This window comes from Antennarius striatus, chromosome 6, assembly GCF_040054535.1.
Source record: "Antennarius striatus isolate MH-2024 chromosome 6, ASM4005453v1, whole genome shotgun sequence".
NCBI classification, from domain to species: Eukaryota; Metazoa; Chordata; class Actinopteri; order Lophiiformes; family Antennariidae; genus Antennarius; species Antennarius striatus.
In genome coordinates, this window is record NC_090781.1 from 24,424,034 (window position 1) to 24,443,410 (window position 19,377).

The following is a 19,377-nucleotide window of genomic DNA, read 5'->3' on the forward strand; positions in this document are numbered from 1 at the left end:
ACACACACGGCATTCAAAGTGAAGCTGAAATGCTTCTGACTAATTACAGCCTTTGCTTGTCTTGGATTCAGCCTGGTGATTTTCAAAGGGGGGATGGGGGGGGGGGGATTGCTCTCTGCCTCTCCTTCTGGGTAATATAAATGCTTCTTTTTATTCTTGGTAGCAGCCATCTTGTCTTGTTGCTCCTTTTCTTGCTCAAACTTCTGTCAGGCTCTCGCTCCAGCTGCAAAATGTTTCCACGCCGAGAAAAGGTGTGTCACCCCACCTGATGTGGGGTGACGGTTTTATAACTTTCTAGTGCACCTGGAACACACACACACACACACACACACACACACACACACACACACACACACACACACACACACACATATTAATAACCCCAATCCTCACTGACAGCTGTTGATGTGCACTAAAAGTAACACTTAAAGACAAAACCTGTCACATTGCTTTGCAGGTTTTGTGTGTGTGTGTGTGTGTGTGTGTGTGTATGTGTGTGTGTGTGTGTGTGTGTGTGTGTGTGTGTGTGTGTGTGTGTGTGTGTGTGTGTGTGGGTGTGTGTGGTCAAAGTGGCAGGGAGCTGACTAGACTGTAATTTGAGTGGGAATAAGTGGAGGGCCCCCATGGGCCCCCCTGCGTGCCCCCCCAGGAGAGAGCCCGTCCTCTGAATGTGACACTCAGAGGTGTTCAGGTGCCGCCAGACGAGCGACGAATGAAACGGAGCGTCAGAGTCCTGGATTGTTGGTCGTACCCCCACCGGAGTGTCCTTCATTTGTCCCTTCTGGCTCAATTCTGCCCCCAAGTTGTTGGTTTTTTTTCTGTCCTCTTTTATTTCGTGCTGATGTCAAAGCTACAGGAACAAAAAGTTGTTTCCAAAGCAGTGTGCTAACTAGTTTAGCGGCTGCTATCAGTTCACTTAAATGTGGGAAGTAATTTTTTATCCCCACAACTAAAATACCTTTTTTAAAATTAATTTTTAATTACATGTAATTTTTAATCTAATTTAACAGCTGAAATACCTTTTTTTAAATGATTAATTTTTAATTTCATTTAGTTTTTAATCTAATTTAACAGCTGAAATACCTTTTTTAAAATGATTAATTTTTAATTTCATTTAATTTTTAATCTAATTTAACAGCTGAAATACCTTCTTTTTTTTTTAGATTGTTAACTTAACATTTTCAACCAGCTGATGGAGCTGATGGAGGCTGGTTAGCTGTGGACAGTTAGACATGTTTTTGGCTCTAAAAGAGAAACTGGATGCTAACCTGTTGAGAATAACAGCTTTATTTATTTATTCATTCATTTTCATCTAATTTATGGATTTAACGGCAACTGAATTACGTGGCTAGTTGGGATAATAAAATCCATTGAAGATGGTGATCCTTTTAGCGAGCTCAGGAAAACTTTTAGTTTGTCTGAAATGACTGTAGATCAGTGACCTTTTTTTATTTTAAATGGACATGTCCCTTGTAAAAAAACCATAAAATTCTGACAGGTGTAGAAATAAATATGTTGTGGCTGAGGAAAAAGAGCACTTTTGGAAATTATTATTCCAAATAATATTTTGTCTTCCGGCCTCTGGTCCGATTCTCCACCCAGAACCATGATCAGAAATAAATTAAATTGAGGAGATGAGAAAATGTGGGTACGATCAGATGAAATTGGAGTTAAGGCTTTCCCATAGGTAATCACTGTAGTATTGATCAATTATTTGATAAATTAGCAATTAGTCTAAAGACACCATCTCCATTGGTCATCTTGTTTGCCTAAATGAAAGGCGAACCAACCAAACTCCGCTGTTTCCAGCAGCTTTGGATGAAACACAGGTCCTTCCTCATTTATGGCTTAATAAAATACGTCCGTGCTGATTCAGCTGGTTGTAACTTCCCCGTAATCGCACGGCTAAATCATCCGGTGCTCGTTTGTTTAAGATTGGTGTATTGATTTTAGCGTTGGAGACGACGAACCAAAGCTTCCTCATCGTTTATGGTTCCCTTTGTGGCGTCAGCTTTTTCTACATGAGCGCAGATTCAGAGCCCGCGAGAAATGTAACTATAACAACTATATAACTATATATATATATAACTATATATAATAACTATATATAACTATATATACTGTAATAACTATATCTACTCTAACATATTGCTGAATTGTCTCTACATTGGTTTTCTTAGTAATCTTATTCAGGGGTGTCAAACTCATTTTAACCAAGGGACACATCAGCATAATGTCTGACCTCCAAGGGGCCAAATGTAACTAATAAATGTAACTAAATGTAACTCATTGTAATGTAAAACAAATGTAACTTCTTCTTAATGTGAAATAACTGAATTTATTACTTATTCAAGTTACAAATGTTTGCACAGAAAAATATGTTTGCTTGTTTCTCTGTTCAAACATGAATCCTTTTAATCTGTCAGGTCATTAAACACACAGAACTCCATCAATCAAAGATCAAACTATCAATCAATAAAGATAAATAATATCAGACACAAGTTAGGACATTAACTTAGTTCAAAATGTATTTATCAAAGTTCAAATGGGCTGAATTACTGCATTGTAGGAAATGTAGTTTTTGGTCAAAACACACTCTTGACCTACTTATTTGACACTCTGACCTTTTATTGCTTTCGTAGGTCACTTAAAATGATGTAGCGGGCCACATTTAGCCCCCAGGTCTCGAGTTTGACACATGTGATGTAATTGATAACTATAGAGAAATAGAAATAAACAGTCCTGGACCAAGCAGGTCTGTAATTCAGTGTTTCGGAGTCAAACTGTGAGTAAAGTGACGTCTGGACTGGAACATATTGAGACACATCAGCTCACAGGTAACAAGATTTTATGGTGGGACATGTAGTTTATGGACCTCCGGAGTTCCATCAATTGAATTGAATGACAAACAGATTATATTCTTCGCTCGGGGGCCACATAAAGTGAGACTCTGAGCCGGTTTGGGCCCAGGGGCTTTTATTTTGACACCTGGGGCTGAAGTGAATCAGTCGGTCAATTTTCCTCTGAATTATTTCAGACAGAATTCATGACAGCAGTCGGACCGTCGAAGTCGTTTTAGTGTTTTAAACCAAATAAATCCAGATATTTTTTGCCTGCTTAAACACAGAATAATTCTAATTTTAAATTTTCTGAGTGCGAAAGGAAGACGGGGATCACGGCTACACCTCCTTACACCTCCCCACCTTTATTCTAAGACAGTTTTAGAAGAAGACATTCAAAACAGATCAAGTCACTATGTCATGGGCAGCCGGTGAATTCACTAAACACGTATGTAATAATTCTAACTTCTGCTATCTGACTACATTAACCGACTAATTTTTTCCTCTGAATATGAACCCTAAAGCATCTCCATGACTTATAAGTCTTATTAAACCGCCATCAAAATTCATGTGCTTCATTAGGAGCACTTTAATTGGATTTTAATGTCGAATGTTTTCCTGTCTGAGGGTTTCTGCCCCACTTCAGTGTTTTTTAACCAACCACCTCCCCCCGCCTAAAGTCCTTGATTCAGCTCCTGTTGGCTCTGATGGTTTATAGAAGTCAGTTTAGGGTCGCGGAACCTCATCAATTTTGATGGTCGTGCACTCTGTGAGACGTACACTTAGTGAATTACATTAAACTAGAGTACATGAATCATTAATGATTCCTTCAGGGGGGGTTGGAAAGAGTCGTTTCAAGCATTAGATACAGCAACAGACGGGAGATGGTAAATTCTAATGGGGCAAACATCTGGCATTTTGAAATATGTTTAAAAAAATATAAAAACATCCTCCAAAGAAAGGTCAGATTTCTTTTTCTTTTCTTTTTTTCAAATGCTCAAGAAAACCATGCAGCTGATTTTATTTTTTCCTGCCTTTGCTTTGGATGTCTAATCCCTCTGCAGGAAACATTTACGATCATGGGAACAAAAAAATATCACCAACAAAATGTAATGGATTTCCTCATGAACCGTTTTAGATAATTATTACTTAAAGTCATCGGGAACTGAGTTCAGTACAATACATAAAGCAGCATAAATTCAAGCAGCCCTGCATTTCCAGCCACAGTCGATCCCTTCTTTGTGGCCTTTAGTCCGTCGCCTTGGCAACCTTGAGCCTCATCGAGAGGGACTCATGTGGCGCCGGTGATCTTAACAGTGTGTTTGCCGTGGTTAAAAGTCTCCCGTCCTGAGAGGATGGAGAACGACCTGCAGACAGCACCGTGTCACGTGTTTGTGTGTGTGTGTGTGTGTGTGTGTGTGTGTGTGTGTGTGTGTGTGTGTGTGTGTGTGTGTGTTATTGTGGGTAAACAAACAGCTGCTTCAGACGACGCTCTCCTCTTTATACAGTAGCTCTTCTGGAGATGTCTGGGGGGGCATCCTGTCCTTAGTTTTTCTCTGCGTCCCCTCAGATGATAAAATATACAAACACGAGTAGTTGTAGTCCAGATTACCTTCGACATTAAAAATTTCTTCTTTTTTTTCCAGTTAACTTTTCTGAAAAAGAAAAAAAAATCACATAAAATCAACCCTGGAGTATTTTTTTTCTTCTTGTTTGTATTAATTGCCTTGGCAACAGTCCATCCCTATTCTTAATCTGAGTGGGATTAGTTTTTCGTACAGAAAGTGATGAAAGGGATGGAGGTGATATAAATACACTCCTGACGTCCGAGGCAGCTGATGCATAGTGTGCCAAAGACCAGCGGGAGGTTGTTGTTTTTTTGTGCTTCAGCCCATTGGTTTTGACCCTCACAGAGACACGTAGCTGATGGGGGCAATCTGAGCCACAACCCATTCTTTGGCTCTTTGTTCAACATCAACATTTAAGTCCATCTTAGTCACTCCTGTGATCAGAAATCCACATTAATTCTAATCATTTTTACTCAGGTTATTGATACCTAACTCCAGATTTAAGTGTAGAACCAGACCTGATGTAGACAGATCGTAAACTCTCTAGTCTTCCCATAATCTTTGCACAACGACGCCCCTAAAACCACTCCATAAAAAGGTTTATACACATTTTTCTCACTTTGTCTGACTGATCTGAAGTTCATGGCCTTTGTAATAAAATGAATCCACTGTTATGCGTTTCCCCCAACCTTTAAACCTCTCCACTGATCCGAGGTTTTAACATCTAGAGATGGAATGTCGACACAAACGTACCTCACTGTTCCCAAACTGTGAAATCTGACTGAATTATTCCAAAGATGTATTTTATTTCCCGTTAAGTCTTCAACTTGTGGTGCGTCTGGTGCTTTCTGGCTCCCGGCCACTTTTTGAGCTCTAATTATCATCACTCAGTCTGCATCCCGGTGTGTGTGTGTGTGTGTGTGTGTGGGCGTGAGCGTGTGCGAACGCCAACGCACGTATGTGCGTAATGCAGGGTGTGAAATCTGCCAGCGTGTTAAGTTACAGAAGGATATCCATTACTTTATGGCGGCAGCCATTCGTAATTACAGCTAACTGTAGACGGAGCAGAGGGAGCGCGGAAGACGCAGAGAACAGGAGGAATGATGGTAATTAAAAAGTCCATTGGAAACCCATTATTTCAGATGATGTTTGGACAAAAGTCCAATTAATTCATTCTTATTTTATAAGTGTAAACACCAAATGTCACAAATTCTCATTTTTTGTGTCCTGTTGATGGGAAAAAAAAAAGACCAATCAGACTTGAGAAAAGACTTACTATGAGACATCTGTGGTCCTAAGATTTTTAAAAAAGTTAAGCACGATTATGGAGAATACTCGATATGCGTGAAAAATAAATCTGCATTACTGGCTCATCCTCTTCAAGAGGTTTTATGGAAATTTGAGTATTTCTGTAGAATTCTGCTAATAAAAACTCTCAACAGAGACAACAAATATTCATTTTTCACTACTATGGCTAGTCAGGCTATCTTGAAACACTATGCTAAGTTAGAACAGGTAGCATCTAGCCTGAACTCAAACTCAGGATCAACTCTGGATTGATTTTTGGAGTCAGACTTCCAGGATTAAAACATTTTTACATGATGCAAATTTGCAAACATCAAAATTTTGTCTTAACATCAACTTAAGTTTCATCTGAACACGCTAAGATACCGATGTGCTGTCCCGATCAATATTTTTCAAGGATGTAACGATTGATTATCCAACTGATCGATAAAACACCGGCTGTTTAAACCTGGAGTCACACCCAGCGTAATCCTGGATCATTAAACAAACATGCTAACTTTTTAAGTCTCATCTGTTCAACTCGGAAAGTGAAACTTCAGTCAACACACACACACACACACACACACACACACATGGCTGACGTTAATGATCACACGTTGTCAGCCATGACATTTTCCTTTTTATTTGTCTTTCCTAATTAGCAGACTCTATCGCTCTGCGGGTTGCGGTGTCAGCCAATCAGCAGAGCCCGCTCATTACCCAGGGTTCATTTCAGGGGTTTTGGTAAATGAGGAGTGAAAATGACAGCTCAATCTAACCTCAGGAATAAGCTCCACATGGCCGCCTCCTCGCTGCTGCTGGAGGGGTCCACTTTGCTCTCATCTCTAGGATGGAGCTGTGATGCTGATTGAAACGCCACCCTGGTTGTGTGTGTGTTTCTTCTTCTGTGTGTGTGTGTTTCTTCTTCTGTGTGTGTGTGTTTCTTCTTCTGTGTGTGTGTGTTTCTTCTTCTTCTCATCTATTTATTCTCTTTTTTTTTTTCTTAGTTTTGGATGTCTGCCCTGGCCACCACTATCCCAGTGCCCTGTGGAGCCTTCATGCCAGTGTTCGTCATTGGTAAGGAGGAGCTGTGTGTGTGTTTGTGCATGTGTGTGTGTGTGTGTGTGTGTGTGTGTGTGTGTGTGTGTGTGTGTGTGTGTGTGTGTGTACAGTGACACCACCCCACATATCTGCCTGTCAAAAAACAGTGTTTTCAATCTAAATGGGCTTCACTGGATGAAAGTAGACATAATAACGCATCAACTTGTGCACAAACTTTCAAACTATGATGTTCTACTTACTGACGAGCATCAGTTTATGTGCATTAATGTGGCATTAATAAATAATAATAACAATAATTCATAAATATAAGATGTCTCACTTTTAAATATGCCAGTTCTGAAATGCCCACAGTTTTGATCAAGCATAGGTTTAAAGGTTTCTTTTTTTTAATTCAAGAAAAGGATCACACATTGGTTTAAAAGAAGGATTTCGACATTTGCGATGGCCATATAAAAGTAAAGAACATTTGTGAAGAGTTTATTTAACATAATGTCGTACGGTAACGTTACTTTACTCGTTTAAACCCTTGTTTTTAATCATCTGAATGAAACTCGCTGGATTGCTGTGTGTGAACATGCAGATGCCTCTCTAAAGCAGTGTGTGTCTACATGTGTGTATGTGTGTGTGTGTATGTGTGTGTTTCAGGGGCAGCTTTTGGTCGTCTGGTTGGAGAGAGCATGGCAGCCTGGTTCCCAGATGGCATCCACACAGATGGCACCATCTACTCCATCGTGCCAGGCGGCTACGCCGTCGTGGGTAGGTCGTGTGTTCAGACGCGACGCCTCCTGCTTCTTCCCATTGTTTCCTTTGCTGTTGTGTGAAAGAACATTTTTTTATTCTTGCTCCCACGTGTAAAAACTATTAATTACAGTTTCACTCATTTATATCCCAGGTTGTGACCGTTTTGGAAGCGGGAATAAGAATATATGTTTGATTTTTTTATCTCCACCTTCACTTTTTCACGATACTAACTGTGCACACATTTACTTCAAATGTTTTCATTCATTCACTCCTGATAAATGTATGAAGGTATATTTTCCCCCCACAGCCTCACCAAGACTAGAAATAGAACCTGATTAAAGGAGACATGGAATATGATTAGACTCAAACACTCTAGAATCGAATTAGAGGATCACCTGACAAGATTAAAGATTAGATTAGATTAAAAAAAATCATCTCAAACACCAATTTAAAAAAAAATAACAGACATTTCTTTGTTTTTCTGTCAAGAATTCAATTAAAACTCCTCTTAAAAAACAGAAACAGAAACTTTTTCTCACTTCTAGTATATTTAATGGTGCTTGGATTTCTCTTTTCTCATCATTTACTAGTTTCCTCTTGTATTTTAGGTTAAAACACAGAACGTCAAGTTAAATTACTTCATATTTAGATGCAGTCCACATGGATGATTAAAAACAAGCTTATTTATAAATGATTTTACGCAAATGGAATTAATAATAACACAACTGGGATCAGTTTGTACATAAATTTGTGATTTTGTGCCGCCGTCAGAAACGTCTGCTGCTGTTTTTTTCTTTTAATATTTAAAAGTAGAAATACTTCCTCCATCCTCTCATCCCGCATCACTTCCATCCTCTCTGAAGTCGCGTCTCTAATGAGATGCGTTGTTGTGCTGACGGCCGTCCTGATTATCCCGTAGTCGCAGGTCGGCGGCGGCTGTTTTTTTTTTTTTTTCAGGGTGCTGATGTTGTTGTCGTGGTGCATTGTGGGCGATGACTCAGCCTCTCATTGGCCTGACACTCTGATAAGCGCCTTTCATCTCCCTTTTAAGGACTGAATGTTAGGCCGGCTGGAGGGAGCGGCAGCATTTTGGTCCACGTCCGTTTTCTCATTTTGCTTTATTTTAACGCTTTCATTCTCCACTTCCTGTGTTTGTTTGTTTTTCTGGGTTTATCTCATTCTTTGTATTGGATTCATCCATTTTCTCACTCTGCTTCCTGTTGCTTTCTCTTCCTTTATATTATTGTCACAACACTTTATTGGTAAAAAAAAAAGATTTCCAAATATCGAGGCTCCGTCTTGTGCTGCTTTCATCCATTTAAAGATTGCGAGCAAAGGAAGATGAGTTTGGTTGGTTGGCACGGCAGCAGAGAGGAAATTGATGACAGGGATGGATTTATAGTTGTGGAGGTCCAGTCTATTTCATACGTGTAATATTTTTCTGTAAATGCTAAATATGGAGGAATAAACGTTGACAAAATAGAAACTTTCCAGAGAAAGTTGATTTTAGTAAAGATCTTCCACATCCGATGCTCTTCGACAGGAAAGAGTCTGTCTTTTGTCTTTTTCACTTTGATTGATGATGCTTCTGAAACCCCCCCCTCCCCACCTTGAAAACCACTGATCTGAACAATTATCTGTTCTGTTTGTCACCACATTGTCCTCTCCCCCCTCCCCAAGGTGCGGCGGCCTTGTCCGGAGCGGTCACCCACACGGTCTCCACCGCCGTCATCGTGTTCGAGCTGACCGGCCAGATCTCCCACATCCTGCCGGTGATGATCGCGGTGATCCTGGCCAACGCCGTGGCCCAGTCCCTCCAGCCCTCCCTCTACGACTCCATCATCAGGATCAAGAAGCTGCCCTACCTCCCAGAGCTGGGCTGGGGGCACCACGAGTACGTACAACCGGACGCCACACTAAAACCATCACATTATAGTCATGAGGTCAGTTTAGACGCACCTGAAACAGCAGAACACCAGACAGAAGTAATGTTACATTGATTGTTAAACAGGAAAAAAGTAAAGAAAATTTCAAACAAGATTCAAAGAGTTTCAAACAAGATGAAAAGATAGATGGATGGATGGATAGATAGATGGATAGATACAGTAGATAGATAGATTGATATAGATATGATAGATAGATATATATGAGAGATACAATGCATAGATTGATATAGATACAGTAGATAGATGGATAGATAAGATAGAGTAGATCGATAGATAGAATGGATGGATGGATAGATAGATAGAGCAGATGGATAGATAGAGTAGATAGATAGAGTAGATAGATAGAGTAGATAGATTGATAGAGTAGATGGATTGATAGAGAGAGTAGATGGATAGATAGAATGGATGGATGGATAGATAGAGTAGATAGAGTAGATGGATTGATAGATGGAGTAGATGGATGGAGTAGATGGATAGAGTAGATAGATAGATAGGTAGGTAGGTAGGTAGGTAGGTAGAGTACATTGAGTGGATAGATACAATAGATAGATAGAGTAGATGTCCTGACATCTCCCCACCGTTGCCACGTCTCTATGGGATGTATTAACCTGTAGCTCCATCGACCAGTTCATCAAACGACTGGACTCCCTGGACAGAACCAGTGTCTGTTCTGTCGTTGGTGGGGTCACATCCGTTCCCGCTTACGTTCCTCACCTGCAGCGCGTTGGCTCTATTCTCTAATCGAAGCCCTGCCAGGTCTTTAGCTGTTTGCCCTGTGGGGGTTTATTTCCTCCATACTGGAAGTTTAATTAGTTTGGCTCAGACACTGTGTAAACGCTGCCAGTCTTTATCTAATGTGGTAATAGGTGAAGCTGAGTGCAAAGCCAGTTAATGGCTCTGAATATTGCTTTTGACTTAGCCACGTCAAACACCCCCACCCCCCCACTCGTCTACCTTTGGGGTGTTTGTGGACTCACAGAGAGATTTGATTAACAAAAAGACAAATAAGGGTGGAGGCGCCCGGTTGGACGGTTCAGCGTTTACAACGTTTTAATTGCTTTCACCTCTATTAATGATTGATACCGACTCCGAAACACGGAGCGGGATTAGCAGCTGCCTGCTGTCCTCTGAGCTCCACGGAACCACACAGAACAATTGCCTTAATTGTTCAGAACCGCCTATTGTTGTGGATGTTGGGGGAAAATGATTGGGTGAAGATAATTGTGTGGATTCATCACCCACAAATTGGGAGTAATGACAAAAAATAATGTGTTTCATCCTCCATCTGTTCATCATCCCCTGAAGAGCTTCATCTAGTTGATTCCTTCCCTCTCTCAGCACCTCAGGTGACCCCCCGTACCCCTACACGTTATCTGTTTTTCTCTCGCTCTACCTCCACTGCTCCCCTCTCCTTTCTCTCATTATTAAATGCTGCAATCTAAGAGCCTTTCCATCCCATCTCCTGTCTCATCTGTATGTTTCAAATATCCAGGTAGTCCTCAACCTACAGACACAACTAGTTCAGAGAGGTCGTTTGTAAATTGAATTGTTTCTTAAGTTATTATTTATTAAATTTCAATGTACAATCACCATTTGAGGTCATTTTACTACTAAATAATAAAGTTATATTCCCTAAGACTGACCAGAAACAATTACAGGAGATTAAAAACAACATATAATAAAATAAAATGCAGGTACAGGTCCTTTTGAGTTGTCATTCTCAATTATACGTCAGTTTTCAAAAAAAATAAATGAAAAAAAAAATCGAATTTTGCGTCATTTTACTCAACTTCTGTGCGTCTCGAATACTGGAATCTTAAAATCACTGGAAAACCATTAAAAGCACATGATATCATGTTAATGAACAATAAATAAGAATAAACACATATAAGGATTAAAATTTGTATGTATAGTTCACGTCACTCGTGATTCAGGTGATTGTTTTGAATTCAGATTAATTTACGGTAAATTATGCTCCTTAATAATTTAATCCTTTGGAAAAGAAGAACACAGTTCAAGGAATTCACAGCTATCTTTTTTTTAGCACATCCAACAACAACAACAGTCAGTCAGCTGTTGACGTTAATGATCCACTTTACGGTACTTTAACATGTAGTATGTAGATGATGAGATGTGTGAACACAGCGGTGCTGTTCAGCGGAGGTTGTGGCCGAAAGAGGTACTGCAGTCGGCTATGGCAGCACGTGGTTGTTCATATCTACAAATGTTCATATCTTGAGGACTACCTGTAGCTGTGGGGTTTTGAGTTACACTCGTTCCTATGTTTAAGAAAAGATCTTAATGAAAGTGTAAAATAAATTCCTAGATCCCTCCTCATATCCTCACCCACGCTGAAAAGTCCTTTCCTGTTCCACGTTCTTTATTCCAGATTTAATTTCTGCACACAACCGAGTGTTTGTAGATGAAAAGAAACAATAAATCAGACGTAACCCTGAGCCTCCAGTGCTATCTGTGTGTGGCTGTTTATAAGATATTAATGACAGACGTAATCTAATCGACCGACTCACAAGAGCAGTCAGGGAACCATCCTCGTGTCGGTACGTGTGCACGGACTCCCATCAGGAGATCATCAATCACCACAATCGGATTATATTTCACCAATGATGAACACAGAGGTTAAAGGTCACTGTGTTTAGATGTGTGTGTGTGTTTGAGTCTGTGCATGCACACAAATCCAAAATACATTTAACGGCACGATCATCCATCATCAAGAAATATCGGATTCTGCGGAGGCGAAGACATACGTGTTGAAACGTTAAAAAAAAATAAAAAATCGAATCCTCTCGGATCCGTCCAAAAGCTCCGACTTCCTGGCATCCTCTTTTGTTTTTTTTATTATTCTTCCACCCAGCCTGTGTATTTCTGTTAAATTACTGCAGCATCCGACAGAAAAAGGAGAAGACAGCTGACGTTTTTTTATTTTTGTTATGCCCATGCTGGAAATGATCCATCTCACGCCTACACACCAGTCCGCCCGCCTACACACACACACGCACACACACACACACACACACACACACACACACACACACACACACACACACACACACACACACACACACACACACAGGAACACTTGTGTAACGTCTGCTGTGCGATACATATACATGATGACTTGTAGGTTTTGTTCCCAGACTCACACGGACACGGAACAGGATTTCCAGATATGGACTCACACACACACACACACACACACACACACACACACACACACACACACACACACACACACACACACACACACACACACACACACACTCAGATCACAATTACTTGTGCCCTTCTTCCTTTTCTTCCACCTTCCTCTTCTTCTTCTTCCTCTGCACCTTCTTAAACACTCCACTCCACCCTGGAAGGATAGGATGATTATCTTCAAACCTAGTGTGATAACTCTACAAGTGTTTTTTTTTTTTCTTTTTTAATCTGGTCTCTAATCTCTAAACTCAGGCTTAAAAGGAAGGAGAGCTCAAACTGATCAGATGCCTTATGGGGGAGGAGAAAGGTTCAATTAAGAGGAAACCAATCGGATTTAATCAACTGCCATCGATATCCCCGAGGGAAATTAGTCTCTGCTGCGGTTGTGGCCGCTTCAGAGGCGTGTATTACATTATTCTCTCAGATCCACTAGCAAATTAAAAAAGGCTGACAACCCATGTGAGCGAGCTTTCCTGAAGGGTTACCTTTTTTTTTTTTTTTTTTCCAAAGATTTCTAACCCCTAAAACGAACATGTAGGATTATTCTACATCCACATCCAGGGAAACTTCTCAGACGCTCTAACGGAGCTGTAATTGGTCTGAGGACGACCATCGGATGAAGTGCTTTGTCAAAAAATAAAGAAAACACACACACACACACAGTATATGAGTATATAATAGAAAGTATATAACAGATTTGGATGCAGTCTCTGTAATTGGCTCTTTGCCTGTAAACTCGTATCACTAATAGCACCTCAGTCTCTCTCCATCTGCATCTCTTGGATCAAAACAACAATTTTTTTATTTTTTTTGACTTTTACTTGAAGCAAGACCAAAAAAATATTTTTGCCAAATATCATCAGCATGTTAGGATGAATCTACGATTTCCAAAATCTTTCTTGTTCTTCCTCCTCACATTTCTGGTTCCTGTGTGTCATTTCAGGAAGTACAACATCCGTGTGGAGGACATCATGGTGCGAGACGTGCGCTACATCACGCTGAACTGCTGCTACAGAGACCTCCACAACGTTCTGCAGACGGGTCACCTCAAGACTCTGGCACTGGTGGAGTCAGCTGGTGAGACTTTCACAATAAAAGTCAGCACAACATCAATAAAGAAATTGCACGTATTCCCATGACACCATGTCCGATTTCCAGTCAGATCCGGTCAGGATCGATCTCTTTTTGCATCTTTAACTGTAAAACGGAGCTGTTCTCCACATGTTGGCACACATTAGAAGCTTCGCTTCCGCTCCGTCGAGGACAAAATGTATCATCACTTGAGATTAAATGCTCAAATATTCAGTCAGGTTTCTCTTTCATGTAAAGTGTGTTTAATCATACCTTCAGGAAGTGTAAATGTCAAGGACTTTGTTAAAAAAAAAGTCAACAAGAGGAAACAGACTCCCACGTCCTTTTTTTATGGATGAAGCAGAGTTTAGAAGGATTTCTGTCCTTTCCAGTCGGTACCAAACACGTGTCGTCATGACAGCGTGCTCGTGAAAGCGATTAAATGATTGACGGGTTTGTCTGGACGCCGCCGTCTGATGACACCTCACACAACGGATCACCAAAATGCAAAAATTGCTATTCCAACAATGTCTCCGTTATGCAATCGTGCAGGAACAATTAGCTGCGGCATTTAAGCAAATACATAATCATCACGTACTGTAACAAAGGCAATTACTTAAAGCAAGTAAGCTGCCACCCACACACACACACACACCCACACACACACTTTCATTCATTGCGTTCTCACTCTGTTATATAACTCAGCAGAGTGCTGCAATATATGTGAGAAATTTCCTGATAAGTCTTACTCATCCTGTTCTCTGGCAGCTTCCTCTTCTCACCTATCCCACCTCCTTTTTCCAACCGACTCTCTCTTTCTTTGTTTCGCCGTCTTCTTCTTCTTCTTCTTTCTCTCCACGCCTCCTGACTCCATCTACGTCTCCGTTTCCTCAGAGTCCATGATCCTCCTGGGCTCCATCGAGCGCGCCCAGCTCCAGTCGCTGCTGTCGCAGCAGCTGGGCCGACCCAGACGGCTGGACTACATCAAGGAAAGAGCCGCCGACGAGAAGAAGCTCCTCACGGTCGTATGCGACCCGATCAGCGAGGACAGCAGCCACCGCATCAGTCAGGAGGTCCGCTTCCAGGTCAGAGGTCACGACCAGTGTGCACGGGGGATATGGAGGGACACTGAGCAATGCGGTAGAACCACCAGATACCAGTTTGATCCGTTCTGTGAGCTCATAAGTCAAACATTTCCCCATTTAAATTAAATAAAATGATTTTAATCTGTTCCAGCCTCGTAAAAAAGCTCCAAATTCCCTAAATTATGAAAAAATCATGTTTTTTTTATCAACCAATAGACATGCAGACTTTACCTGTGTGTAATTAATTATATATAAGGTACGTAAACAATGAATTAGAATGAAAAGAAACGCAAAAGTCACGAGAACACACAAGCAAAGTCTTTACTCCACCAACGAGAACGGGATCCGGTCTCACTGATGTTGTATCCATCCACCAACACGTGGTAAAGAACGAGATCCAGTCTCACTGATGTTGTATCCATCCACCAACACGTGGTAAAGAACGAGATCCAGTCTCACTGATGTTGTATCCATCCACCAACACGTGGTAAAGAACGAGATCCGGTCTCACTAATGTTGTATCCATCCACCAACACGTGGTAAAGAACGAGATCCGGTCTCGGATGTTGTACCCTTAGAATCTAAGATTAAATCAGTTTATTTCAAATGCTTGAAAGTAAACCTGAGAACTAACTGATTGTGGTTCAAACTTATTCTATGAACTAAAAGTCCAGCTTTAATTATCATGATGTTTTCATCGTCACACCGTAAACCCTGAAGCTACCGTCGATCACAGAGCCTGACTGAACCTGGATTCAAACAACAGTTCAAACCTGTTGTAAAGGTTGAAAAAGAGAAGCTGGACATCGTATCATTACATATAAAATGCATGCCAGGAACACATGCAGTCTTTTATAATAAGGAGCGTCCTGCATTGATCGTCCTTCCCCGACGACAGTCGTTCGTTTGGTGAAGCAGCAACAGAACCGCTTCAAGAACCGCAGCTAATTCGGTTGTTTTCTCCTCTTCTTTAATTAGTTCTCTCTCTCCTTATCTGTGTGTGCGTGTGTGTGTGTGCGTGTGCGTGTGCGTGTGTGTGTGTGTGTGCGTGTGTGTGTGTGTGTGTGTGTGTGTGAGTAAGAGAGAGAGAGAATGAGGCACACTTTTACTTTTCTTTTTCCTCATTTCTCCGACCTTGTCTTCACCACATTTCCCCCCCGTTTTCTCAGATTCTTCCTCTTCTGCTTCCATCGGTGCTTTTTAAAGGACTTAATTAAAGTTTTTTTGTGTTAACAATGTCGGCTCACTCGCCAGCGTTCAACGAAAACACTTGTATTCAATTTAGAGATTAGTGAGGGAAAACACTCAGGACTGGCTGAATTTAATGATGATGTCTGGTATTGAATTAAAAGACAATATCAGCTCAGCACACCAGGAATATGATTACATTAACAGATAAGGCATCTTCACGGAATTACTGGCTTCATTTATTTCTGTCGAGATTCGTACTCCAGCTTTTGATCCCTGAAATAAATTTACGCTGGAGTCCAGAATTTGCCCCCACTTCAAGAAAAAAAAAAAATAACCCAGCAAAAAAATATTTTTATGTAATGGAAATGCCAGCATGGAAAATCATTGAAGTCATGAAATTTTAGATCAAGGCCAGCATGAAGAGCTCATCTATCAGCTCCGGCCTCCTGCTGGGGCCTTTTCTTTTCCTCTGTTTCCCCCTTTTTGATTCGCCTTCATCTCAACACTCTGAAGATGTACATCCATTAGTCTAATGAGACTGCAGGAAGAAGAAGGGGTTGAGCCCTTAAGCAGGATCAGGGGGGGTTGAGTGCTCTTTCTTATCATCCTATGTGTGTGTGTGTGTGTGTGTGTGTGTGTGTGTGTGTGTGTATGTGTGTGTGTGTGTGCAGATCTCCACTGAAGAGTCAACCTTCAGTCCCGTTCGTCCAGTCGTTCAGAAGCCTCTCAAACCTGCACTGAAGAGACCCTCGGTGGTCGAGCGACCATCTGAGATACCCAGCAGTAAGGGAAACACAAACACACACACACACACACACACACACACACACACACACACACACACACATATACAGAAGGTTTCCAAGTGAATGAGATTTAATAGGTCTGGAAGGAGTCTCTGTAAATCAGCTCTTTCCCTGCAAACTCATATCACTAATAGCACCTTTATTCTCTCCCGCTCTGCATCTCTTAGATCATACCAAAACAAATAGATTAAATTTTTACTTGAAGTAAGACCAACAAAAAATCTTGTTGCCAAACTTTCAATTTGTCAAATGAAAATATATGCATTTGTCAATTATGTCATTTTATTGACATCAGAAATCACTCACGATGCAAATCGATATCATTTTAATGCAGCAAGTCTAGATTTCAGCATAAATCATGCTAAGCTGTCACGCTTTATTTAGAAATAGCTGTTCTACTTAAATATTTAAAGTACAGCGGTGCCTCTACTTACTAAATTAATTGGTTCTGGAAGAAATTTCGTAAGCAGAAAATTATCGTGAGTAGAGACGCGTTTTCCATGCTAATGCCCTAATCCGTTCCAAGCCCCCCAAAATTCAGACATAAATGTTTTATAAAGCATAAAAATGCATCAAAACACGTAACAAATTCATGTTACGATTAGATTATTACACAATAAATGAGAGTTGTGCATAACGTAAGAGGTCCCTCTTAGCCAATGGGATGCCAGGACGCTAGGTAATAGCCAATGGCAGAGCAGCTATGAGAACGTTGTGTTTAGGAACCTGTGGGAGCTTCTAGTATCAGCCCATACTGTATTTTTACCTTTCGTACCTCGAAATTTCTTTCGTAACTAGAGGCAAAATTTTCCTGTTAAGGCGTTTCGTAAGTAGAAAATTTTGTTTGAAGAGTAGAGGTACCACCGCAGTCTAGTGTGGTTTGACTGATGCAAAATGCTGATAAATAATCTATTTTATCAAAAAAACTAATACAAATAGAATACAATAGGTTGTAATGCTTCTTTAGATGCGACTTAAGTCACTTAAAGCGTCTCGCCCCTTCAGGCTTCAGTTCACTCCATCGTTTCTTTCTCTTTCAGGCCCACATGATAATTCTGGTATTGCTTTAAAGAACCTGTTCTGTGCCACTCCAGACGCAGAAAGCCTGGAGGTGAGACCGTGTCCTCAAACACACACACACACACACACACACACACACACACACACACATACACACACACACACTCACAGTGGCTCACATCCTGTCATTCACACTTTCTGCACGCCCACACAGTCCTATGCTATCTCTCACATACAGTCCTTCACGCTCCGCAGTACTGTACCTCCTACACAAAGCGAAAAAATACATATACTTAACACACACTCACACACTTGCTCACACACACACACACACACACACACACACACACACACACACTCTTAAATCAGCCTGGATTTTAAAAAAACCTTTTTTTCCATTTTGCCTCGGCGTCGCCAGGCTTTAAAGAAAAAACTTCTTCGCTCATGCATAATGATCTTCCTTTAATGGTTTGTTTCACGTAAATAAGTTTCACAATCAATGTTTCCCAGCTTTTGCAGGGAAGTTTTCACGAGTCAGAGTGGTCTCTTGTGAGGAAGGGGGGGGGTTTGTCACGTCTGTGTGGGATTGAGCGTGTTGTTAACGTTGTTTGCTTGTTTCTGGTCGCCTGCAAGAAAAACAACAACGTGGAAAGGCCCGTGTCTCCTGAGCACAGGAGGCCGTCCAAACGGGTGCGGATATCCGTCGTGGTAAGACTTCCCCATCGGGGGGCTATTCCGATGCCCCCGGAATCTCGCCCGACAACCAGTTCATCAACCAATCAACCGATTGTCACATCGCCATCTCATCGTAGGACTAATCCTAAATGCAGATTCTCTCTGTTCCGGCCGTTTGTGTCGTCGTTTGTAGAGTTGAAGAGTTGAACATCCTCCTCCTTGTAGGACCTGAACCCCCCCCACCCACCTTCTGACCCAGGACTGCCTCTGATTGGCCCGTTCTCATTGGTTTTCCTGTCAAAACAATGTTAGTGAACATCTGAACTACTAGAACTATAGGTAAAGCTCAGGTTACGTCATTGACCAGGAGACGCGTGGTAAATTGGATTAACTCGTCTCCAGGTTAAACTATTAGTGAGTGTATTTTAATAATATTTAGTTGATATTCATCTATTTAAGCTGACAATTAAATTTTATGATTTAATATAATACATAAAAAAACGTCTCCGTCTCGTCTTCAGCTGCTTCTTCCTCATTGTGGGTCACGGGGGTTGCTACAGGCTGATAATATGATATTATATGTTTTATTCTGATTTATTGCACAGCAACATGACATTATGTGCTGTTAACGGTTTAGCAGTGATTTTATGATTCTAATATTTGTGGTAGACGGACGTAAACTGGAGTAAAACGACGTAAACGTAATTTTTTTTTTTAAACCGACGTATAATCTACAAACCTCTACATTACCTCTGATAACTGCCAGTGCTTGGGTTAGGGTTAGGGTTAGGGTTAAAAAACTGTAATGATTCTCTTATTTTGAAATTCACCCGTCAATTCAGTGACGTCACCCTGTCCTGCAGGGCGCTATG

General features: G+C 41.0%; 1 protein-coding gene across 3 annotated transcripts in view; it reads left to right on the forward strand.

The window, feature by feature from the left end:
* The window catches only part of clcn2c (chloride channel 2c), a 99,435-nt gene that overhangs the window by 61,728 nt on the left and 18,330 nt on the right, over positions 1–19,377 (forward strand). For all 3 annotated transcript variants that reach the window (XM_068317371.1, XM_068317372.1, XM_068317373.1), the window contains 7 exons: positions 6,700–6,769; positions 7,400–7,510; positions 9,176–9,389; positions 13,601–13,734; positions 14,623–14,813; positions 16,676–16,787; positions 17,851–17,921. In XM_068317371.1, the coding sequence (XP_068173472.1) occupies positions 6,700–6,769; positions 7,400–7,510; positions 9,176–9,389; positions 13,601–13,734; positions 14,623–14,813; positions 16,676–16,787; positions 17,851–17,921 (903 nt within the window). The remainder of the gene's footprint in view (positions 1–6,699; positions 6,770–7,399; positions 7,511–9,175; positions 9,390–13,600; positions 13,735–14,622; positions 14,814–16,675; positions 16,788–17,850; positions 17,922–19,377) is intronic.